Source organism: Molothrus aeneus, chromosome 25 (assembly GCF_037042795.1).
Source record: "Molothrus aeneus isolate 106 chromosome 25, BPBGC_Maene_1.0, whole genome shotgun sequence".
Classification (NCBI taxonomy): Eukaryota; Metazoa; Chordata; class Aves; order Passeriformes; family Icteridae; genus Molothrus; species Molothrus aeneus.
In genome coordinates this window covers 4,428,995-4,454,053 of record NC_089670.1, presented here as the reverse complement: position 1 = coordinate 4,454,053, position 25,059 = coordinate 4,428,995, and the positions used below count along the sequence as shown (strand labels likewise).

Here is a 25,059-nt window from a genome sequence, read left to right as displayed (position 1 = left end):
GATAACCACAGCAAAGCATCTCTGAAGCCCCAGATGTTTTGTCTCTCCAGGCTTTGTGGAGCCTTGTCTGCAGGGTGGGACCAGGGCAGGCAGAGGGGAAATCAGGAGGAAATCAAATTACTGTCAATAAGCATGGAGAGTTTCTCCCTCGAGGGATTTACAGGCAGCTAAGAGAAGAAATGGGTGGAAAACTGAGTGATGACCTTGTCCTTCAATCTGAGCACGGGATCAAAGCCCAGCCAAAGATGGAGTGGCTCTGTCATTGATTTCCATTTGTTTTTCCATCCTTCCCTCCTCTGTCAGATACTGATCTCCCATATGATTTATGGGAGGAAACAATCCCCTCCAAATCCTCTGCAGGGAAATAGAGAGCAGCACCCAAAAGTTCATGTGTAGAAGATGCACGTGCCTTTTTCATAGCTTTCCTTACTTGTTCAACATTTCAGAGACTGAAGCAAGAAAATACCATAACTGATGGGGATTGGCCACGGGAAATCTATCAAATTATGTCCAAACTGCCCTTGGGAGCATCACTGCAGCTGCCTGAGGAAGGACAGTGTGTTCAAACAAACCCTCAGACCAGGCTGTAACTTCCTCCACTTCTCAGAAGGTTCTCAGAGCCTCAGAGAAGCCACCACATCCTGGTGACCTCGGGGAGGCCCTGCCTTATCCTGCAGCTCCCGGTGAAGGTTCCATGCCGGAGATCTGTGGGTCATGGTCGCCCTCTAAAGGGAAGAGCTGAGAAAATTCCATTAATTCCCACCCAGGCAAAGCTGCAGAGAATTAGGAAAGCGTGGGCATGGGCAAGGCAAGGGCTATCCCTCTTCACTCAGAGTCTTTGTTCTGACTCCAAGATATCCTTGGAAACATTATCTGTGCACTGCAAAAACATGAATTATTGCATCCAATCGATGGCTCACTTAGCTCATGCTGTTCTCCTGAGTTTTAATTGTTGAGTCCATTCATTATTTGGTACCTGGCAGAGTTTATCCTTTTATAGGCACACACGGGCTCTGTGGGCTGAGCAGCTTCCACCCAAAAATCAAGATAGTGGCAAATCCCTCAGCACATCCAAGTTACATCTTCTCTCCTTCTGAGATCTGAACTCTGCTTAAGGGGGATTTTAGTTGTTTTATTTTTTAAAACTTGCCTCCCTTGAGGCCTTGAAGGGCTAATTCTAATTGAATTAGATGGGTTATATTTGCTTATTTAGGAAGCTGAAAGCAGACAGGCAGATTGCCAGCCAAATCTTCATGGAGCAAAGGCTGCTTCATCAAAGGCTGTGTTAATTACTGCTGCTCTCTACCATCATCTGCCTTCCTGCCAGGCCAAACACTCAATCCACAGGCTCCTGTGGGGCAGGGAGACTCCTGTGTGCTCATGTCAGAGCCCAGGACTCTCTGCAGGCTGCTCTTCCCAGCCAGGACAGCCTTTGGGGTTTCATTTTTTGGGGGCACAGAGGGCTGGGGAACACCACAGCCAGCTGCTGGTGTTGGGAGCAGCTTATTTATTTACAACAGCATGTTGGTATCTCCCTACAGCCTTGCAATTTTTTTAAAGCCTCCTGCAACCTGTTGGCTGTTGCCACATTTCTCCTCACGGAGAAAAGCAAAGCACAATTGTTCTCAAGGATTTCTGAGATTCACATTCCCTGAACCTCAGAGAAAGGGAAAACACAATTCTTATCACTTGCTGTGCCTGTGTTGTGCCAAAGTAGAATGCAATATGGAGATTGTTTATCCAAAGTGAGGATGTTTTGTTTCCTTGGCCTATCAGGGCCAGGACTGTGTTTGTGTGTGTGTGTGTGTGTGTGTGTGTGTGTGTGTGGATTGTCGGGTGAGAATCACAAGAGTCAGTCCAGTGTGAGCAGGTGTGTGCAGAGTGAGTGCTTGGCAGATTCAGTTTAGTTGAAATACACATAGTATAGTATAATAAAGTAATTCATTATCTTTCTGATATCAATAGAATCAGATGTATCATTCTCTCCCCTTCATTGGAGTTGCCTTTGATTTACAATAGTAGACTTTTAAATGAAACTTTAAGGAACAGCATGGGCCATTTTGGAGAGCAAAGGCAATGTGGGAATTTAGCAACTGTCCATGAGCCCACCTCTGATCCAAACACCCCAGGGGACCAGGAATCCTACAATTCCCAGACATTTCAGGGGTGGCACTGGGGTTGGCATCTGTACTCACACTTGGCTGCTTTCAGATTCTGGTGTGTTGTCTCTCCATTCCCATTCACTCGAGCTCTTTATCACAGGGATGGATAAGCCTTTGGGGCAAGAATGTAGATATTACCCGTTTTTATGTTTCTTCTCCTCAGTTCTGTTTGCACTTTGTTAATGTTCACACGGACTTCATATACGAGCTAAATAGAGTTATAGTTTCACGTATAATTTCATGTATAGTTTCATGTATAAGCTAAATAGGATCCTGTGGATTTCACGTCAGGTTTTAACAGCAAAGGACAATCAAAGCACATCCTGGAATCATTGCACATTCAAAGCGTGGCACACACATTTACTAACTAATCTCTGACTAATCCCTGATTTCCAGCTAATTAGCCCCTTCCTCCATGAGCTAATGCATGTTCAGCCTTTTGAAGCATTTGGCCGACTAAGAACAATTATACGTGTCTCCCTAATGAACAGGAGGCATGAAGAATTAATAAATAATTAGTAAATACCATTAAGGAGTGGGATAAGGGGGGGCAGGAGCGCTCTTTACTCCTGAGGGACGGGACTACACTTCCCGTCAGCCCCCGCGCTCCTCAGGGGTCCGGACTACAGTTCCCATGCGCCCTCACGGCCCAGGACTACAGTTCCCATGAGCCCCCGCGGCCGCTCCTCTTCCCCGCGGGTTCTGAGCCGGTATGGTGGCGGAGCTGCGTGTGGTGAGTGGGCCCGACCATCATCGGCCGCCATCCGCGGGCACGGCGGCCTCGAGGGGCGCGGGGACGGCCGGACGGTGTGCGGGGAACTCCCGTACGCTGCCGGAACCGCCCGTGGAGCTGCGGCGAGGGCTTGAGGGCTGCATGGGGGGGGGCGGGATAGTGGCCCCTCTCCCCGCCATGGTGGACGGAGAGAGCAAGGCCAGGGGGCTCTGGGCCCGGCGGGCTCCGGCCCTGCCGTGACGGGGCTGCACCAGGAACCGCGGGCTGGCCCGAGCCATTCTCAGCGTTTTATGGGCAGCGGGTTCGGCTCAGCAGGGGCTGTCTCCCAGCGCCCCGAGGCGGGGGTTCAGCGAGCCGGGGAGCCGCGTGTACCCGCAGGCATCGGTGCTGCCCGGGTGAGGAGCGTGACAGCCACGAGGGCAAGAACAGATCTGCGATTGGGATGGTCCTCTACTCTTTAGCTGTTCTGGAAGCTGAGCTAGTGATGATGATAAAAGTTATCCCTGTCTGAATTTGATATTTCTTCTGTGGAAGTGTAACTCTGAGGCTCAGTGTTAGAGACACAAAGGTAAAGGAATGATTTGGTACCTGAACTAACTCTGTCCCCGTTCTCGGTTTCAGAGCATGACACCGTGTCAAGAAGGGGTGAAATCACTCCCCTGGCTGGGGAGCTGATTTACCCACAGTGCACCTTCACAATGGTGAGAAACAGCAGCATCTGTCTTGGCATGGTCTGGTTTTCTTTTTCTCCTCGAGGGGGGTTATGGAAGAAAGACTGGTACTGCTGTCTCAAATTATACCCTCCTGGATTCCTGGGGCTCCTGGGAGGGGATATAAAAGCCCAACGGCTTGATGAATGTAATTAAGCCATTAAAGGCTGTAGCTTTGTCACAGCTGCCACCTGAGTGTGCTGCCCTTTGCTGGCACAGAGCACAAGCTGAAAAGCAGCATGGATTGAATGGGAATTCTACTGGTGTTGGTGCCCAGCAGAGCACCTGCTTGTCAGCGTGGTCAGAGATGAGCCAGAGTAGAAGGGTGGGAGGTAGGAGGGATTGGATGACAGCCCATTATGGAGACACTTGACACAGCTCATCTCATAACTGTATCTGTCACAAAAATAGACCTAGTGACAGAATAATTGCTCTGTTTGGCTGCCTGGAGGTGCTCTGGGACAGTTTCAAACTTGCATCAGGTTGCTGGGGTGGGGAGGTGCAGCTCACCTGCCCCAAAGGGGTCACCCTGTGAAGGACACACCCTGAGGAATCTTTCACCTGAGGGGATGTGGCTGTCCTAGGTCTGATGAATGCATTTCTTAAGATAAACCCATAGGCCAATTACGCCATGGATGGATGGATGGAATTCTTGTGTGCAGGGAAGAAATTAGACTGGGAAGTTTCTGGAAGATGAGGAGAATGTCAGATTGAAACAGCTTAAAAGGGTCCAAACCACCAACATCTCACAGCTTCCCTAAGCAAGGCTTTAAATAGCATCCACCTCCCAAAGTTTCTTGTCTGTGAATGAGACAGCCCCCTGGCAAACATGCTCCTCTGTGTCTTGAGGGACAGGTTTCTGCTCTGCTAAGTTTGTGAGACAAAAGTTGCCTGTCTTTGAATTGAGAATTTCTGTCTAATTCTTGCTCTGTCATCCAGTGCTGTTTTTTTTTTTTTTCCTCAGGAAAGGTGAGGAAAAGAAAATTGACTTTATTTATGAAGTACTTTTGCTAACAGTGTTCATTGCAACTTGTATTTAGGAGGAAATGGTCCTGCAGACTGCTGGGGCTGCTGTTACCCAAGGACAGCTTTGGCCAGAGGGCATCTGCTGTGTTTGGCTTCAGGCTGGTAAGAGAATTGAATTCTTCAGTGTTGCGTGTTGTTTGGTTTTAATTCATTAATTACATGCCAGGCCTGCAGAGCCTAATCTCTGAAGGTTTACCAGGAAAAATCCCAGGGAGAACAGCTGTGGATCTGTACTGTGTGTGGTTTTGGGGAGCACAAGGGGTTTGTGTAGCCAGGGACAGACACTGAGCCTGTGATGTGCTGTTATCCCTGTCTGATACTCACCTTGAGGAGGAAAATGTCCACTGAGGCTCAGATGCTTCCCTTAGTGGGTCCCCTGCCCCTTGCAAAGAGTCCACAGGTGTGAGTGGCACCAGTGTGACAGAATCTGTCCCCTGTCCTGCCACCCTGGGCTGTGTGACAGCAGCCAGGTGCAGTCCCAAGCACAGCTGCAGCACTGCTGTTGTCATAGCACAGTTTAGAGCTGCAAAGAGCTTTCAAGTTCCTTGTGCAAACATTGACAAGTTGAAGGGCAGATAAGAAATGCATTTTTTATCTTCCCTGATGTACAGTCACTGAACACACAGGCTGGAACAGCACTTTGTCTTGGGCAGCTGACAGCTGCCTTCTGCTAAATGATTTTACGCTTTATTGAACAGAATTTGGTTTTTGTTTGCAGAAGGTCAATAACAGCTTCTGACAGGCCAGCAGAGCTGGTGACAGGGACTGTCATCAGGACTGTGAAAGGGGAGGGAATGGCACCACAAATCAGGCATTGGGGTGCTTTGACAGCACAGCTGTCTCCCAGACAGCATCAGGCACTGGGACAAGCACCTGGAGCTTTTGACTTCCAAGGGAAAAGAAAGTGGAGAGGCAGCCTGATGATAAATTGGAGTGTAAACAAGTAAAAGCTACTCAGTGCTTTGAGATCAGAAGGGCAGGGATTGTTTCAGAATGGACTTTTTTAGGAAAACAGTTACAGCCTTGGTTTGTGGTTTCTCACAGATCTAGAAGGAAGATTGTTCTGGACTGGATGTCACAAATGACTGCTGATATCTGATATGTCATGTGAAATGGCCACTTGTGTGTAGCCACAGGCTCCTCCTCACTGCTCAGTGGTTGCTGCACCACCAAGGGTAAGGGACCACTAAAACCAAAAAGGATTTGGGTACTAGTGCCATTGGCCTGGGTGGGAGCAAGGTTTTGTCTGCTGAGACCTGTACTCCAGATTAAATAGTGCAAATCAAGACCTTTTCAGCTGCTCTGATACTGTTGTTTTTTGGGGTTTTTTTCCACCAGGACCTGATCTACAGTTGGCTGGAGGAAAAAGTGGTTCCCTGCTTTCTCCTGTTCCAGAATAAAATAAGTTGTGGAAAATCTTATGAGTCGAAGTTGGGTTTTATTTGGTTATTTCTATAAAGGTTGCAGTCCATGCTCTTAGAGGTGTTTTCTAGCTGTAATGATTCTGATTCTTCTTAGACAGAAATGGTTTTGTGCAGGTATGAAGGATTTTGGATTAAAACCCTTCCTGCAATGGCACTTGTGAGCTTACCCTTCATAGCAAACCTGATAACACAAAGACTTCAATGTCTGCAGTTTCTGTCCCAGAAGTAATTCATGGGAACAGTGTGACAAAACCAACTTAGGGCTCAGGTCTGGTGCCAAATGGTTCTTGTGGTGTGCTTGGGAATACAGTCATGATTAAGTCCTTAAAATGGAGTTAACTCCAGCTCCACCCTTGGCTGGGAATGTCCCTTTTTGAGAGAGGAAAGGAAGGTTGTGGTTCCCAGTGTTTGGTTCCTGGTGTGCCTGTGAGCTGGATGATTCCAGGCAGGATTGCAGCACCATGGCAGCACAATCCTGCTCATCTTACCCTGAGTGTCACAGTGCTGCTGATGTCACCTGAGGCTTGGCCAGAGCTGGTTTGAGGAGGTTTCAGGGTGTCTTGGCCAGGAGATGTGAGGATCAGGCTCGTTCCTGTCACCTGAGGTTTTGCTGAGTGTTTGGGAACACAAAAACAGGCCTGACAGGCTGCTGTGGTACCAGCGTAGGGTGGCTCTGATGGGAACAAAGGTTTATTTGAGACTTGGGAACACAAGATGGGCCCCAGGCTAGAGATTACATCTGGAACAGGCTTGGAGCCTAACCTGAGTCTGTGAACCAGCTGGAAGCAGCCTGCTGGAGCTTCAGGGGGTTTGGAGGTTCCCTGGCTCAGGGCCAGGGTATCTTTTGCCATCTCTGTGCACCAAGCTTGTACAGTAAATAGCATTCCAAGTGGAAAAGGGCTGTGCTAAGAGCTAAAAGTCTTGAGTCTCCATGATTTAAACTGGTTCCAATCCCTATCTGCCTCTGGAGCTGCTCCCCAGTTGAAATCTCTACTCCCTGTTACTGCTCCTCTGCTGTGGGAGGTAAAAGGGGGGTCTCACCCCACCCAGTTCATCAAAAGAACAGAAAGAGGTGTTAGGGAAAACAATCATTCAACATTTATGTAATTACACAAAGTGGGAAAGTGTCTTGGATTACACTGCTCTGTCTCCAGCCCCCACCAGCTGGAGAAGCCTCCCCAGGTGGGTCTCCCTGAGCAGTGCTGGTGTTTGAGGGACAGCTGAAGGGTTCAGGACCCTCCTCTCCCTTGGGGTTTGGGGAAGGAAATTAGGAGTGACCATCACTTTGACCCACCTGGTGTGGGGCTGCCTCCTAGAGGCACCACGGAGTTCCTGTGCAAGAAAAGGCTGAGAAAGCCAGTGCCACACACACATGGCTGAGGCCAGTGTCACCTCTGGGCTGCTCAGAGCCTGGATGTGTTCCTGGTGTCCTGGCTGAGCTGCTGTGACCCTCCTTGGAGCTGATGGCTTTTGAGCCCCTTCCTTGTCAGAAAACACCGGACCTCAAGAAGGGGAAGTGACAGGGCCCACTGTGTCTGTCCTGCTCTCTGTGCCACTGACCAGGGAGGCAAACAGATCCTTCTGGAACGTGGCACACATCCACACACAGCTGGGACTTTGCAGTCTTTCTGGAAAGAGGTGTTCTCCAGACATGTCACCTCTGGTCACCTGAGCTCCAGTGCAAGGATTTATCCTGCCTGCTGTGGTCCCACCATGGGTATGAGCATTTAAAGTGAAGGGCATTTTCCAGCATCCTCTTCCAGCATCACCCTGCCCCTCCTGTGCTCCACAGGGGCCACTGCTGCCCCAAAGCCACATTCATGGGGCTGGCAGGGCACAGCCACGTGCTGTGGTGCTTCTGGCTGCCCCAAAGGCCACGTTCCATCACACTGATCCCCTGAGGAGATGCAACATTCCTCCACCAGCACCAGCTTCCCCGTTATCCTCACATCACTGCTGGCTGTGGTGCAGCAAGCCTGCTCCGTGGGCTGGCTGGCCAGCTGGGGAGAGCCCTCAGGAGGGAGAAGGTGACCCTCAGGAGAAAGGAGAAGAGCCACACAAGAGTCCTTGGACTTGGCCCTGTGGGCAACCTCCTGGCCTCAGCGCTGGTAGAGGGTGATGATCCCTGCACGGTGCAGGCTCCTCCACAGTGCTGCCTCCAGCATCATGTCATGGTTGGCATAAAACACCAGAGGTTTCTTCTCCACCTCGTAGTAGTGGTCTGAGAACTGCTCGTAGTTGGCTGTGATGAACCCGTAGGCACTGACCTGGGGGGAAGGAGGTGGGGCAGACAGAGGAAGGGTCAAGGCTTCACCTTGGGTGGTCCATCACCACCAGCACTCCCTTCAGGGACAGGGGACATGTAGGACAGCCACCACAGCAGCCAAGGGGGGGATTCCCTTCTCCCCAGGGGAACAGTGGCCCTGTGGCCCCTTACCTGGTCGCAGGTGTGGAGCGCGGTGAGGAGCATGAGGGCGCCGGTGCTGGGCATGTACAGGGAGCTGTACTGGGTGTTGAGGAGCTCTGAGCGCAGGAACCTGACACGGGGGGACATGGTGGCTGTGGGGATGGCACAGCCCTGCAGTCCCCAGAACCACACCCAGCCAGCCCTCTCCAGTGACACCAGTGCCCAGTGAAACAAGGGCTCAGGTGGGCTTTCTGATGGCTGCTCTCATTTGCTCAGAGGTTGGTAAAAGGCATCTCTCTACTGTTTGGAGCCACCCCAACCTGGGCACCTGCTTTCATGAAAGGCAGGAAAAGACCATCCCATTGGGACCGACCTTTGCTCCTGTTAGACTGGGACAAGATGTAATTTGTTTTGGGGAATGGGACCAAGGTGAGCACGGGGAGGCATAGGAGGGCTGTGCTGCAATGAACAGGAATGGCAGGGAAGAGATGCCTCTGCCTTGTGTGCAAACAGCAGGGCAGGGGTGGTTCCAGTGTCTAAGAGAGACTGGGATTGCACTTTGATGCTGGGCAACTACTGGTCTGTACTGGAATGAGCAGAGGGGGAAGCAGATGGTCTGACCCCAGAGCAGAGCCAGACAGCAGCCACAGTGCTCATCACCCTCACCTTGCTGTCAGGTACTGCAGAAAATCAGGATGCAGCAGCTTGAACTTCTCTGCAGATGCCTCCAGTCCAAAATACTTCTGTGGGCTGCAGCAAGGCAAGGAGAAGGGCAGAACTTTGTCATGGGAGTCCTGAAGCTCCTTGGGGTTTATCCCAGGAAGGACAGATGTGGGGTGAGGACAGGCCAGTCATGCCTGCATCACTGGAGGTGCTCAGGGATCTTGGGAAGCTACTCACTCATCCCCCTTGTCCGAGCCCTCGGGCACTGGGCTGCCCTGGATGGCTGATTTCAGCATGATGTAGTCCCGGATATCCGAGGGGATGAAGATGTACTTCAGGTCCTGCAGCAGGGACACACACAGGGCACTTGGAGGGGGGGTTAGAGACACGGCCCATGCTTGCAGACGAGGACTGAGGGCTCCCGAGATGGGGAGAAAGTGTTCCAGATTTCAAGGCAAGATGTATTCTATCACCATCTGTATGGCAGTTGGCTTTTGTCAAGTGGGCAGTTTGCCTTATCTCTCTCTGAGTGACCACACCCACTCCTCCCTCTGGGGGGACATCTGCTGATAACAGCTACTGAATGTCACTGCATGGCTGATAAGAACTACAGCATCCCATTGGGAGATGTGAGCCCAGAGGGAGGAGCCAAGCATTCCTGCCTGGATATAATCTGGAGATTCTGGAACACCAGCACAGCTTCTCCACTGCATTTCCCAGAGGAACAGCAGCTGCCTCTTCTTCCCCTGGATCTTCAGAGGCAGAGACTGCACCTTTCTCCAGGATCCCTGCTCCAGCAGAACCAGCCCTGACACTGCAGGAGGGCTGAGCCACAATTCCAATGGTTCTGCTGCCAGCACCCTGACCCACAGGGTGTCAGGCTGGGTTCTGACTCTGGCAGTGTTGTTTTGGTTTACTGCATTGATTATTTTATGCTTTTATTTTCTTCCCTATTAAAGAACTGTTATTTCCTGCTACCATAATTTTTGTTGCCTGAGAGCCCCTTAATTTAAAATTTATAGCAATTCAGAGGGGGGGGGGGGGGTTTACATTTTCCATTTCAGGGGAGGCTCCTGCCTTCCTTAGCAGACACCTTTCTTTCCAAACCAAGACAGAAGGTCTCAGAAGCAAGCCCAGCCTGAAGGGACAACTTGATTCAAGTCCCCAACAAGCCCTCAGGGTCTCACCTTTCCCTGGGGGACCTGGGTGAAGCCATACTCCTCGTAGGAGATGAGGGAGTTCTTCATGGTGTTCACTGTGAAGCCGTAGAAGGAGACCTTGGTGCCGACGTCCTCCTCGAAGCCCTTGATCACGGCACCATTGAGCCTGCCAGAAAAGCAGAGTACACTTGTCCAGGGCTGGCATCTCCCAGCACCCATTGTTATGAGTAGAAAAGTTGCCCATTTTTTTTAAAGGTTGCAGAGTTCACAGGTTGGGCTGGTTGCTGCCAGGGTGGAGTTCTAACTGTTGTTGTAATCACCTGTCATTTTTGTTAACTACCTGTCCTTGATGGTTAAGAATTCCCCCTTTTGTCAAGTGGTACCCTGCTGCTTCCTGGGGGATGGCACCCAGAGTTAGCATGCAAATGACCTCAGAACCAGCATGCAACAGGAGAAGCCCCCCACCAAACCTAGCCAAAAACCCCTAAAAACAACATGAAATAGACAAATCAAAGTGATGCCTGAATGTGAGGAACAGAATCTAGTATCTGCTAAAACCCTTTTACCCCTCACCCTAACCTCAAAGGATGTCAGCTAGACAGACGGCCTCAAATGTTAAACCAGAAAATTAGGGGAGTCTCCTGATGTTCTCATGAGGATGGAGCCTCCAGCTTCTACCCACAACCCAGTGGACAAAACTGCACTCTTTCTTTCTCCTCCTCTGAGTCACTCCTGGCAGCAGCAGTGGTGGTGTGAGTGTGGACCTGTTAGTTCTTCACCCCCCCCCCCCCCCCAAGCTGATCACTTTTAATAAAGGCATTAGAAAGAAAATGGGTCTCCTGCCCCGTGTTTATTTCACCCATGGCCCCATCCTGCCTGGGATTCACCCTCACCTGAAGACCAGGTCGTGGCTGTCGATGGCCTTGCCCTGCCGCGAGCCATTGAGGATGCCCCCGTTGCCCACCACGGCGCAGCGGACGCAGCCCCCGGGGAAGGCGGCCCTGTCGAAGAGCTGCCGGTTGGCCGAGGCGTTGAGGAGCTGCAGGGTGCTGCCCACCACTGGAATGGAGCAGGATGGGACCAGTCAGCAGGGAAAAGGTGTGTGCCAACCCATGGGAGCACGTGCAAGAGCTGGCACAGCGCAGCCAGGAGCAGCAATAAGGAAACTCACACTGCCCCTGTGCAGGGGAGAGGTCTGCAGGTGGGGCATGGGGGCACCAGATAGACCCTCCTCTCCCAGCTTGGTGTCATCTCCTCATGCTCCTAACCCTGCTACAAACAGTGGCCACCCATCCAAGGCTGTGCAAAGCACAGGGATGCATCCAGATATCTCCTGCCCCAGCCCTGCAGATGCTGCTGCCCGTGCTGGCCACATCCCCTCCTGACAATGTCTCTGCAAATGCCACTGGTTCTCTCCTGCTCACTGTTCCCAGCACTTCCCAGCCCAGGGATTGAAGCTGGCAGCTGCCAGGGAAAACAGAGAGTGGGTTTGGGGTGGGAAGGGAAACAATCTCCATGCACAACAATGGAGCTGGTTGTCTGAGCTCCTCTGGCCCCAGTTAATAATCATGGACAACACTGGAGCTTTTATTCAGGGAAAATGTCACAAGATGCAGCAAGAGCTGCACCCTGTGCCCTGGGAGGTGGGGTGGGAAGAGATCAACGTTCCGGGCTCCTCTGCAGGGCTCCTTGCCTGTCCCACATCTCCAGTCCCTTCTTCTGGGCTCCCCAGTCCCCTCAAGCTGCCCCACACCCCAGCTGGGTCTGTACCTGCGAGGGACAAGCCCTGCCAGCCATAGGGGACATGTCGTGTCTTCAGCCTGTTCCAGGTCTCCAGGGTGAAGTGCTGGTCCCACATCAGCACGGGGGTGTTGAAGTGGAAGATCTCCCGAAACTTGGGGTCTGCCTTTGCTCTGGCCATTACAGAGTGGAGGCAGGGGCTGGGCTGGGAGGGAGGAAGGAGGATCCCTGCTCAATCTCCAGCCTGGGTCTGCCTTCCCTGTGACACCTCCACCCCTCAGCAAGGTGAGAACAAACCCAGGGACAGAAATGCTCCTTGTTCATCACATGTTCTGCTGGTCACCCAGGCTGGGCATTGCCTCCTGCCTTGGTTTTGTGCTGCAAAACTGCCTTTGGCAGCCAGCTCAGTGGGGCTGGCAGAACCAGGGCTTACAGAGTCACCTGAGGGTGTGAAAGATTCAGCACCTTCAGGTGTGGGCAACCCGTTAAAGGGCTCTGCTCTGTGAGAACAGAACAGTAACAGCTCCCCTCAGGGCCTGGGTCCATCCCCATGAGTCTCCAGCCTGCACTGCTGGCCCAGGAGTCACGGGGCTGGAGGGGGGTGGTGATGCTGGCTCCAGCCTCCACACTGGGCAATGGCAGCAGGGAGGCCTGGGGACAATCACTTGTGTGGATGGACAAGGCTGCTCCTCTGTGAACCCCTTCCAGAGGATGCTGCTCCTCCTCAGCCTCCCCACACAGCCCTTCAAGCAACAAAACCCAGCACGGAGGGGCACCATGGACATTACTGTGCTGATGATTACCTGCTTTCTGCTGGGCTCTGGCTCCTCCAGCTCTGCAGAGGGCTTGAAGGAATTCCCACTGGGATGGGGGAAACATATGGCAGAGTTAAAAATCCATTGCTTTGGCACTGGGGAAGCCCACAGCGGGCAGGGCCTCCCAGTTCCTGCCAGGATGGCTGAGCATCTTCCCCCCTTACCTCTCCAAGCTGCCTCCAAGAGCCCACCTGTGGCTGCCAGCTCTCTGTGGTGTCCCTGAGGGAGCCAGGACCAGCTGCCCTGGCTGCAGCAAGCTGGGAGAAGACAAGTGAAAGCTCAGCTGAGGAGGTGACACTGAGCATCCTGACATCCCCCCCTGTGAGAGCCACAGGGCAGCACCACGACCCCTCCATTTATCTCCTCTTCACCACCGCCTGTGCCCACCCACACCTATCTGCAGGTGGAGAGATGAGGATTTGCAAAATACAGCGTTTGTGCAGCCACCATCTCCTGGTGGGTCCCACCTCCAGGGACCAAAACCAACACCCAGCCCAGCCTGCAGCCTTGGGGGAACCCTGCTGAGACCTCCCTGGCTCTTCCCACCATCCCACCACTCCTGAGTCCGAAGAGGAGGGGCTGGAATAACCTGGACAGGCCAGCAGGACACGTTTAGTTGTTCTACCCCAGTAACTGGGGTCTGGAGGTTCTCAGGGAGCATGGGACACCCTCTGCCATAGGAGCGGCTGGGGCATGCCCTGGTCCTTCATGAGCAGCAGGGGCTGCCCACCCCGAGCACCTTGGGGTGCCCTGAGCCCCACGGGGCCAGGCTGAGCCGCCCCAGCCCCTGGGAGGGCACTGGGGGTGGGCAGGGGAGCAGGGGGTGGGAGCCCACGGGAGGGGAACAGGCTCCCATTGATCCCCACACAGAAAGGCCCTTCAGAGCCCCCAGCAGCAGGTGCTGCAGCCAGAAGGGGGCTATTGTGGAGGAGACAAGGGCTCCTTGTTACAGGATCTCTGCTGGAGCCTGGGGACAGGTAAAGGCAGGTGGGGAGTGGAGCTCACCCCCCTCAGCCCTGCTGGCATGACATGTTCTGGCACAGGGGCACAGCAGGCATTGAGTTTCTGTCCCTGCCGCGGCCCCTGTCAACACCAGCAGCACCCACAGCCCTGCCCAGCAGCAGATCCAAACCCATCTGCCACCCAAACCCTGCTCTGTGCCACTCTGGGGGCATGGCATGACATGGGGGGACAGCCCAGCACCCTGCCTGGGGGCTGGAACTGGGGGCTGGAGCATCTCCCCAGGCGTGGATGGAAGGGCAGCATCAAGCAGGTTTCATTCCCAGCACCTTCCTTGCACCATCTCAGTGCTGCCAGGGCATGCTGAGGGTGCTGAGCCCCAACAGTGGAGCAGGGCAGCTTTTAAATCAAGCCTGTGTGTCTTGCCTTGGTGTCTCATGGGAAGTCAGGATCCCAGCAGGAGCAGGGCCCTGCAAAGCCCCCACCTCTCCAAACAGCCCAGGGGTCAGCACAGCAGGGCCCCACCAGCTCACCCCTGAGGCTCCTCCGGAGACCACCTGAGCAGGCAGAGAGAGGAGGGAGGGAAAATGCTCAAGAGGGTCCACCAAGATGGGACTGAGCCACCCCAGAGAGATGCAGAGCTGCAGCTTTCTGCAGGGCCTTTCTGCTCTTATCCTGCAGCATCCAGCTCATCCCAGCCCGAGCAAACGTGTCTATTCCCTTGGCTTGCAGGGGGCAGTGCAGGGTCTGCTCACAGCAAGGACAAGGCCATCAGAGGCTGTACCAGATCTGGTGGTGACACTGGGAGCTGCTCTTTCAGCCCTGGTCCTGACAGCACATCCCCCAGGGCAAAGCTGTCCACATAAGTGTCCCACAGCTCTGCACCCTGAGTGGGCTCAGCCCTGAGAACTGCCCTGGGGTGCAGGGAGCTGCTCTGGGGTGGAGGGAACTGCTCCGGGGTGGAGGGAGCTGCCCTGGGGTGGAGGGAGCTGCTCTGGGGTGGAGGGAGCTGCTCTGGGGTGCAGGGAGCTGCTCTGGGGTGGAGGGAACTGCTCTGGGGTGGAGGGAGCTGCCCTGGGGTGGAGGGAGCTGCTCTGGGGTGGAGGGAGCTGCTCTGGGGTGCAGGGAGCTGCTCTGGGGTGGAGGGAGCTGCCCTGGGGTGCAGAGAACTGCTCTGGGGTGGAGGGAGCTGCTCTGGGGTGGAGGGAGCTGCCCTGGGGTGGAGGGAGCTGCTCTGGGGTGCAGGGAGCTGCTCTGGGGTGGAGGGAGCTGCCCTGGGGTGGAGGGAGCTGCCCTGGGGTGCAGGGAGCTGCCCTGGGGTGCAGGGAGCTGCTCTGGGGTGGAGGGAGCTGCCCTGGGGTGGAGGGAGCTGCTCTGGGGTGCAGGGAGCTGCCCTGGGGTGCAGGGAGCTGCCCTGGGGTGCAGGGAACTGCTCTGGGGTGGAGGGAGCTGCTCTGGGGTGGAGGGAGCTGCTCTGGGGTGCAGGGAGCTGCCCTGGGGTGGAGGGAGCTGCCCTGGGGTGGAGGGAGCTGCTCTGGGGTGGAGGGAGCTGCTCTGGGGTGCAGGGAGCTGCCCTGGGGTGCAGGGAGCTGCCCTGGGGTGCAGGGAGCTGCTCCGGGGTGGAGGGAGCTGCTCTGGGGTGGAGGGAACTGCTCTGGGGTGGAGGGAGCTGCTCTGGGGTGGAGGGAACTGCTCCGGGGTGGAGGGAGCTGCTCTGGGGTGGAGGGAGCTGCTCTGGGGTGCAGGGAACTGCTCTGGGGTGGAGGGAGCTGCTCTGGGGTGCAGGGAGCTGCCCTGGGGTGCAGGGAGCTGCCCTGGGGTGCAGGGAACTGCTCTGGGGTGGAGGGAGCTGCTCTGGGGTGGAGGGAGCTGCTCTGGGGTGCAGGGAGCTGCCCAGCCCCACTTGCTGCCTTTTATCTCCCAGTGCAGGCGATCCCCAGCCCATGTGCTCAACAGCAGAGCTCACCAACACCTCCACCACCCAACAGATGGACCAGGGACTGGGGAAACCTCCCTGCTCCAACCCTGAGCTGGCTCCTCTGAAGCACTGAAGTCCCTGTGTGCAAAGCCCCTGGGTTGGCCACCCACCCATTTTCTGGCCACAGACGTGCAGCCCCCACCAAACCCCGAGGCTGTAACCCTCACCCGCCATGTCCAGGCCTGAGCTGCACCCAAGCGGCCTCTCCCAGCCCTTCCCACCAGGCTCACAAGCCCCAGCTGCACATCTCTGCCCACCCAGCCCCTCCCCAGCTCTCCTGCTCCTGTTTCTTCCCTTTCCCTTCCCTGGCTCACTCAGTGCCTGCAGCACAAGGCAGAGCCCTGGGCAGTGGCAGTGCGAGGGTGCTGCACTAATTTCTGAGCTGCCAGGGATCTGTGGGAGCCCCAGGGGGCTCAGCCTGGCTGTGCCCAGGATGGAGGGAGGTGGGCACAGGCAGCCTGGCAGCTTGGCTCCTGCTGACCTTCCATGGGAGCTGGGCCCCAGCCCCACCCATGGCCGGACACAGTGGGTGGCACCTGCTCATCGTTTCTTCCTGGCTTTGTGCTGAACTGATAAATGAGTGCCAGCACCTCCCTGCACTTGCTTGCCAGCTGTGGGTGCTGGAGCCAGCTCTCCAGCATTGCTGCTGCCCAAACCCTGCTGGGAAAAGGGCGTGGGGCAGCCGGCCCCCCATCACTCAGCATCTCGGCGCTGTGACGGGGAGCCCGGCGCTTTGACGTCACCTGCAGGATGTGGTGAAGCACCTCGTGCTGCTTGGTTGACTCAGAAGATGACAATCCTGCCCAGGACCGACAGATGCACAATGGGGCTGTGGGAAGGAGTTGCTGTGGCTGCCCGGGCACCGGTGGTGGCAGCAGAGCCAGCCAGGGCTGGGTGCTCCCTCACCACGGTGACATTCACAAATATGACGTTTCTGGTCCAGGGCCATCCCTCATTTCCGGAAGATAACGCTGTGTGTGAATGCTGTGAGCACACACTCCAGCCTTACCTTCAGCAAATACTCCCAGGGCCCCACAGAAACATTTGAGGGAGCCAAAACAGCAACAAGAACCCGCTCTTGCTCCATCTCCCCACGAAGGGCTGAGCTCCAGAAGCATCTCTGCCTGGTGCAGAGCAGGAGTGGCACAGCCAGGCTGGGCAGAGCTCCGTGCTCATCCCATCTGCCCTGAGAATAAAGCCAAAAGTGCAGCCAGCAGCTCCCCAGTGGGTTTGGGAGAGATGGATGGACAGGGAGTGGGACAGGGCTGTGCCCAGCTGAACCCCAGGGGATTTGGTTCTCTCCATCCCAGCTCTGCATTTGCCCACGTCCATGGGGCCACCAGCTTTGTGTGGAACTGCAGGGGGATTTGGCATTGCTGTGGAGGTCCTGGGGTGACCTGGTGCTGGCAGCAGCCACCATCCATCAGAGATCAGCTTCCTCCTGATCCCCTTCATCCCCCTGTATCTCTGCATGGAGACACTGCTCACAGAAACCTGCTGAAACCAAACCACCTGCACCCCCAGGTGAAGACTCTGACCCTCCTGTCCCCACTGGAAGAGGAATGAGTGCTCTGTGATGGCACCTCAGCCTTGTGAAGTGGCCAGCCCAGTTCCAGCTCTGGACTCAGCTGGCAGGGCAGCACCTGTTCCTCCAGGGACACAGCTCTGTTGGGATGAGCAGCACTCATGCAGTGCCACGTTTCTCAAAGACAGGGAATTGAAGCAAACAGGCAGCACTCTGGTTTGGGTTTAGCTTTAGGGGTTGAATTAAAGCCAAGAAGAGAGTCCAGGAGGGCTTTGGAGCACAGGTCAGCTCTGTGTTATCTCCCCCTGGACAAGCTGACCCTTGGTCCCATCAGTCAGGGGCTGGAGCCTGGGCTGGCTTTCCAAGAAAGGTGACCTGGGGCTGTGGCAGGTCCAGGCAGGGTTAGCCTGGCATGTGGTGGGGGGATCCTGCTCCCTGCTTCCATCCCATGGGTTTTCTCTACACCCACAGACCCTGTGTCAGGGCACGGCTGGTTTCCATTCCCAGCTCCAGCATGGACCATGGGAATGTTCTGCTGCCCTCGTGGGCCTCAGTTTCCCCTTTGTGGACATCAAGGTCTTTGTGGGGAGCTGCTCACACCCCAGCTGTGACTGCCCTGGGCAGTTTTTGGTAACGCTGGCACTGCTGCACACCATGACGGTGGAAAGAGCCAACAGCCAGCCTGGGCTGCTGCAGGTACTCCAGCCTGGCAGGAGAGGGGACCTCTGCCTTTGGCACGGTGGCATCGGGCAAGGAGAGCTCCCAGCTGGGGAAGAGAGAAGGTCTGAAGCCCAGGGCAGCTCATCCTGCCGCACCCTCAGCAAATCTCACCCTGTGCAGGACCGGCTCTGGTCCCACAGCATCCCCCGTTCCGGCTGGGCTCTGTCACACCGATGGCACCCAAAAGCGCCCAGGAGGAGGTGGGGGACACGCACAGCGCCCTCCTGGCCCAGCACCTGATGCCGGCAGGGGCAGGGCAGCTGGTCCCGCATCCCGAGAGCTGTGCGGGCTCCTTCCCCCGCACCCGCCGGGGCTGCCCTGGGCTCCCCGGCACCCCCAGCGCTGCTCAGAAGGCGCTCCGGGAGGTTTGGAGGATGCAGGGGAGGCAGACAAAGGGGGAATTGCAAATCGCCGGAGTTTGGGAAACGCTGCAGCCCCGAGTTCGCCAGCGGTGCGGGCAGTGCGGGAGATCCGAGACGGGGCAGCCGTGCCCTGCCTCTGCAAGGGGGGCTCGGTGCAGCTCCCTGGGGGCCATGGGAACGTTCTTCCTTAGGATTGTTCTGCTCGCCCGGGACAATCAGCGGGCTCCGATCCCGCCCCAGCCCGGCGGGAACACGCGGCGGCTCCGGCAGCGGCTGGATCCCCACGCTCGGCCGTCCCTGCACTCAGCAGGGGCTGCTCTGCACCGTGATGCGCTGAACCCTTGGAGGGGCTCAGCCCAGCGTGGGGACCCTTGGAGACCCCTCCATGGCCTTGGGGTGCCGCTCCGGGCAGCGCTGGGCGCCGCGGGCAGGAGCCGGTGCCCAGGACTCCTCAGAGCTCGCTGCCAGCCCATTTTCCAACCCGGCCGGGGGCAGAGCTGCGATCACCAGCCCTAAGGGACCCGCACCGGCACCCCGATTCCCCCTCCCCATCCCACACACGGCATTTTCAGATCCCTGCCTCCCAGCCCTCTCCCATCCCCGTTCCCCTTACCTGGCTATGATCCTCGGGCTGCTGGGCGCCTCCACCGTAGCGTGGTAGTGGCTGTAGAGGAGCAGGGAGGATGTTAAACCCGCCAGGAGCAGAAGGCAGAGCCTTTTCCAGTGCGGGGACCCCATCCTGGGCAATTCAGGCACTGGAGCCGTGCGGGGGAGCGGGAGCTGGCAGCCAGCCCCGGGCACACAAACTTCCCGGCCCCTCTGCTCCTCCGTCCTGCCCCGGGTGCTCGGCTGCGCTTTGGAGCAGGCTGGGATATTCCTCCGGAGCGCGGCGAGGGAGGGTGCAAGCCGGAGGGAGGAGGCACCAGGCTGACTGGTTCAGACTTGCTGAGAAAAAAAGCACTTTTGAGCTGCATTTTCTCCGAGCTGGGGATTAAACATTTACCCAGACAAGAAGGGAACTTTTTTTCTTTTTTTTTTCTTTTTTTTTTTTTTTCTTTTTTTTTTTCCCCACCTCTTCATGTCACCCACCCACGTCTCACAAGCTGGGTTCCCCTTTTTGTAACTTTCTTGTCCGACTCAAACACGGGCATGTTTGGGCTGCACTCACACGGACACCCGGTGGCCCCGCGGTGCCACCCCCGAGCATGTGCTCGGACACTATTATTATTATTATTATTATTATTATTATTACTACTACTACTACTACTTTATGCCCCTCAGAAACTGCAGGCTCTGAAGTCAGCACCCCGACAGCAGCGTCCTGTCACAGCCACCCGCTAAACCCGCCAGGATGTGGGGGAACCCCACAAATGTGGGGGAGAAGGGGGGGCACTGATGGGGTGCTGGCCACTAAAGAGGAGGGGAACACGGTTGGGGTGGTGCCCCCGGGTCCCCGGCCACGTCCTGGCTGAATGGATCGTCTGCATTTGCAGCAAACAAAACCTTTCAGGGCTTTGTGGGAAGCTCGACAAAGAGTTTGGGTTGGAGAAAAGGAGGAAAGGGTTTGGGGAAAATTTTGCATGAATTATTTTGGTATTTTCGGAGAGGATGTGCTCCAGTTTCTTTTTCGAAAGAATATCTTGGTGTTATTTTAGATCAACTCTGAAAGAACCAGCCTGTGAACTGAAGGATATGCATACCAAAATGTTTGTTGCAGTGGGGGAAGGGACTCAGCAGGCAAACAAGCCTTTACAGTTGAGCTGTAGGAATTTTGGGGGGTTGGATTTTTAGGAAGTCACCAGACTCAGGGAGCAGCACTTGGTGAGCCCTGCTCCATCCAAACCCTTTGCCCATGGCTCCTTGAGCACTCATGTCTTGTTCCAGGCTCTCACACACCTCCAGCCCCTCCACAAATACCCTCTTGCATTATTCAGCCCCAAAACCTGGGCCCGACCCCTGTCCCTGTCCCTGAGCCCCACCGTGCCTGCATTTTCCCCAACACTCCTTTATCCCCTCAGATCAAACCACTCCCCACTTCCTTTCCAGCCTGCCCAGACAGGTTCAAAGGAAGATAAAAGCAAAGCACATTTTAACAGGAGTTGGCTTCAATCTCCACTTGCTTCCATTACTGCAGATCCCTCCATTGCCAGCCCTGGTCCTCTGGGAATTTTGGCTGTGTGGGGGTGGCACCACATTGGCATCCACAAAGTGCCCAGGCTGTGGTTGAACACAGGAGCAGCTCAGTGCCTGAGGCTGGCAGTGCTGTCACTGCTGGCCTTGTCCCACTGGGAGAGAGGACCCTGGACCAGGGACACCACAAAGGGATCCTGACCAGACTGAATTTAAAGCAAACTTGCAGGGAACCCCCTGATTTCAAAGCAACCTTGCAGGGACCCCTCCCTGCTGCTGTGCAGGGGAGCTGTGGCAGGAAGGCTGGTTGGGTAAGAATTGTCTCAGGGAAGGAGAGAACAGCTGGAAGGACAGAACAGACCATGAGCACTTGGACACACAGGGATGAGATTGAGCTTAAAGCCCAGCTGGAGCTAAAGCTGAGGAAGAACAGGAGGGAAGAGGGGGTCACACGTACCCCAGTAGCAAAAGGCAGCTCAGGGAAATGGGGTGCATCGATGGAGGGTTTGATGCTTTTTCCCTCTATCACTAAAAACTGCTCCCAGCCCTCAGAGTAAAGGCATTTTGTTGAAAACTCAGAGCCAGCAGAGCATGGTTGAGTCTGGGGTCCTGCTCAGGGTCCCCCAGGCTGGAGCTGTCCCCACCCTGTGTGAGCCAGGGTCTGCCTTGCTCTGCCTTGCACGGTGCTGGATGTGCTCCCTGCAATCCGGTGCAGGCTCACGTGCTCCTGACTCTGGCCCTTCGTTAACCACAGCTAATTATTACCAACTGCTCGAGTCAGTCACAAGGGACACAGCAAGGCTTGGCTCCAGATGGATGACCAATGGTCCAGGGGAAATGACCTGGGGAAAGTCAGGAATTTGCCATTTGGAAACATTTATGGCCCAATCATGCAAATGCTGGTGGAGTAGCAGCTTCAAGGGCTGGAGGAGCTGGTTTCTTCACATCTCACTGTTTCCATGATAGATGGTTTTCTACTGTTGGTTTTATTTTCAGCGGGGTGAAAATGAGATGCACAGTTCTTCATCTGCTCTACTTGTTTTGTGCTACAATGCATTTTGGACTATGCCCCAAAATTAAGTGGTGCTTAATTTAGAAGTTAAATAAGTGTGAAAAACCTTTTAGGATGGTAGTTGCCAAATAAAGATTAGGAAAAGAACATAAAAGAAATTACAATGGAAACCAGCAAGTATCATTTTTAGCCTGGGCTTTTTATTCCAGTGATTACTTCTTGGAAACAGAACCCAATCCCTCCCCGTGGCTAGAGAGCACAAGAGGAGAATAAACATATTTTGCACCAGCTGGCTGCCAGCCACAGGTTGGTGGAGGAAAATCTCGTGGTCTTTGCCATGATGAACTGTGCAGGTGGGAGAATGAGATCTCCAAAAATCTCCTGGAGGATTTATACATCCAAATTCATTCAGCACGGGTCAGAGGCACATTTAAGAAAGTGCCAAAAACCTGCTCGCAGAGCAGGTCCCTGAAAGGCAGAGCTGTGTCTCCCCCCGAGAACGAGAACGGGGGCCATATGGCTGCTGTGGAGTGGCAGCATGAAAAATTCATCAGCAGATGTCCCTGGAGGTGACCAACAGATGTCCCTGGAGGTGACACCCGGCCCCTGCCTGCGGGGCAGGGAGGGCACGGGAGCATCTCAGCCACAGCTCCCCCTGCCCGGGGGGAAATGGGTCAGGCACAGCTCCCTGACACTCCCTGCTCGGCTTTGGGGTGGATTTGTAGGTGTTACTACAAGCAAAGGCAGGAGAAGTCACCACACGGAGGGTGCCTGGAGATGGGGGTGGCAGCAGGGTGACAGCAGGGCACTGGCTGCAGGACCAGAGATGCTCAGGGCTGAGCTCTGCCCTCCTGCCCACACCCCCCGGCTGCAGGGGGGTGAAAGGGGCTCAGGGGTGCAGCAAAACTGCTCAGAGAAGGGCAACAAAGCTGGTAAAGGAACACAAATGCTGTGAGGAGAAGCTGAGGGAGCTGGAGATGTTGAGCCTGGAGAAGAGGAGGCTCTATCAGTCTCTACAAGGCCCTGACAGGAGGGTGTAGGTCTGTGACCATGTTCACAGGGGTCTGGGGATGAGGGAAGAGACCAGGATCTGACTCCATGTTTCAGAAGGCTTGATTTATTATTTTATGATATATATTATATTAAAACTATACTAAAAGAATAGAAGAAAGGATTTCATCAGAAGGCTGGCTAAGAATAGAAAAAGAAAGAATGATAACAAAGGCTTGTGGCTCGGATAGAGAGTCTGAGCCAGCTGACTGTGATTGGCCATTAATTAGAAACGACCACATGAGACCAATCCCAGATGCACCTGTTGCATTCCACAGCAGCAGATAACCATTGGTTACATTTTGTTCCTGAGGCCTCTCAGCTTCTCAGGAGGAAAAATCCAAAGGAAAGGATTTTTATATTTTTATGTCTGTGACACCTCTCCAGTGGCATGGGGCAACCTGGGAGGCTCTGAGCTGTGCCAGGAGGGGTGCAGAGCTGGGAAACACCGCTGAGAAATTAGGGTGATGATGCAAACCACTGCCTTCTCCCTTCCTGGGGGACCAAGAAGATATCTTGGACCAAGATGTCATCTCTGGACCAAGCAGAGCAGATAGCAGCTGATCCTGCCCTGCTCTTAGCAGAGCAACCAGTCCCCGGGGTCTGCTCAAAGCCACACATCCCTGGGGTCAGGCCAGGCTCTGTCCCCAAAGCTGGGGAGAGGGGACACCATGTGTGAGTGTGGGTGGGTGAGCCAGCCCCTTGTCCAGCCACCTGTGTGGTCCCATCTGACACTGCAGGGATGGAGGGAGACTTGGGATGTCCCCAGGACTCAGGAAGTGTCTTTGCAACCCCAAGGGCTGGCCAGGCCAAGCTGGGAAAGCCCTGCAGCACCCAAGGTGCTGTTGCTCAGCCTGGCAGAGGAGCCCTGCTGCACCCCTGGAGCTGTTTACCTGCAGGGCCCTGCTCCAGCACCTGGAGGTGAGGGCTCCTGGCAGGTCAGCCAGTGCTTTTGCACAACAAAGCCATGGGCTGCTCCTTTATCTTGTTCTCCCTCCCCTATTATCAATAGTTTTTCTGGTCCAACTGGATTTACCTGCTACCACATCCCCAGGAAAGGGAGAAGGTCCACACAGAGGAGAGGAGGGGAAACCTCCCACCCTCTGCCCCCAGGCCTGCCCCAAAACTCTGAGCAACTGAGGAGCATTAACAGCACCTGCACAGAGCTTTTTGTGCTGACCTGGAGCAGGCACACAGCTCTGCCACACTCCCACAGCATCCCAGCAGCCACAGAGGCTGGAGAGTAACACATCCAGAGGGAGCAAGTCCATGCTGGAACGCTGGCTGCTGGTATCCAGCTCTGGCTGCTCTGCTCCCTCCCTGAGACAGGAGTGACAATGTGGATGTGCCACCATGGCACGAGGCTGCCGTGGAGCTGTGTGTGGCTCACACAGGGGCTCCCTCCAGCACCTGCTTGGGTTTGGGGTTGGCTGCCACCTTCAGAAGGTACCTCAAACCCCAGGACATGGTGCCCACCCTATCCCTGCTCCTGGCAAGGCCAAACCCAGAGAGAACCCAGAGAGCAGGGCTGCACTGACAGGACAAGGGACCTGATGGGCTCTGCACCACTCACTTGTCCCCAAAATGCATCTCTGTCCCCTCAGCAAGCCCATGTCTGCTTCCTCCTGCTTCATCCACAGTCAAGGAGCTGTGAACACTCAGCAGGACAGGGTGGTCTCTGCTCCTGCCCTGCAGGTGAGCAGTCACACTGAAAGAGGGAAGAGGTGGAAATGAAGCAATAAATTTGAAGCCCTGCCAGGAAGGTGACACCATGAGAGCTTCTGGGTGACAACTGGTTTTGGTTTCTACAGTCTGGTGGGGAATATTTAAATGCTGTTAACTCTTGAGGAACTCCAGGAGGAGTCTGGCACAGCTGTAATAATGTTCATGGTACTCACCGGGAGCTTTTGAAAAAAGCAGGGCTGACAAAACAGCAACTTCTGGACATGCTGAGGCACATGGTTTATTTATCCCCAAAATCAAATATCTCTGTTTAAATCCTGCAGAGCTCCTGGCTGGCAGTGGGGAATCCACTGGTCGCTGGTGGGATCATGTTCACAGGGGTCTCAGGTTGAGGGAAGAGATGAGGATCTGACTCCATGTTTCAGAAGGCTTGATTTATTATTTTATGATATATATTGCATTAAAACTATACTAAAAGAATAGAAGAAAGGATTTCATCAGCAGGCTGGCTAAGAATAGAATAAGAAGGAATCACAAAAAAGACTTGTGGCTCAGACTCTCTGTCCGAGCCAGCTGACTGTGATTGGCCATTAATTAGAAACATCCAACATGGGCCAATCCCAGATGCACCTGTTGCATTCCACAGCAGCAGATAACCATTGGTTACATTTTGTTCCTGAGGCCTCTCAGCTTCTCAGGAGGAAAAATCCTAAGGAAAGGATTTTTCATAAAAGATGTCTGCAACAGGACAGGATGCCTTGGTGCAGGGGGACAGGAGCAGAGTGAGGAGCTGAGGGGG

General features: G+C 55.0%; 1 protein-coding gene, 1 long non-coding RNA gene and 1 other non-coding gene across 3 annotated transcripts; 2 read left to right on the top strand and 1 right to left on the bottom strand.

The window, feature by feature from the left end:
- Positions 1–2,832: 2,832 nt before the first annotated feature.
- LOC136566571 (uncharacterized) lies at positions 2,833–6,052 on the top strand. The gene is made up of 5 exons (XR_010785043.1): positions 2,833–2,895; positions 3,517–3,596; positions 4,646–4,733; positions 5,676–5,806; positions 5,970–6,052. It is a non-coding gene; the product is annotated as an uncharacterized lncRNA (long non-coding RNA).
- Positions 3,370–3,446, top strand: LOC136566592 (small nucleolar RNA R38). Its single transcript, XR_010785051.1, has one exon. It is a non-coding gene; the product is annotated as a small nucleolar RNA R38 (small nucleolar RNA).
- A 1,078-nt stretch (positions 6,053–7,130) lies between the features above and the next one.
- Positions 7,131–19,328, bottom strand: ST6GALNAC2 (ST6 N-acetylgalactosaminide alpha-2,6-sialyltransferase 2). The gene is made up of 10 exons (XM_066565776.1): positions 18,999–19,328; positions 13,005–13,097; positions 12,829–12,886; positions 12,056–12,230; positions 11,179–11,344; positions 10,313–10,451; positions 9,363–9,466; positions 9,129–9,212; positions 8,493–8,592; positions 7,131–8,322 (listed from the first exon to the last, which is right to left on the bottom strand). The coding sequence occupies exons 1-10, from the start codon at positions 19,121–19,123 to the stop codon at positions 8,155–8,157; spliced, it is 1,212 nt and encodes a 403-aa protein (XP_066421873.1). The 5' UTR covers positions 19,124–19,328; the 3' UTR covers positions 7,131–8,154.
- Between the last annotated feature and the right edge of the window lie 5,731 nt (positions 19,329–25,059).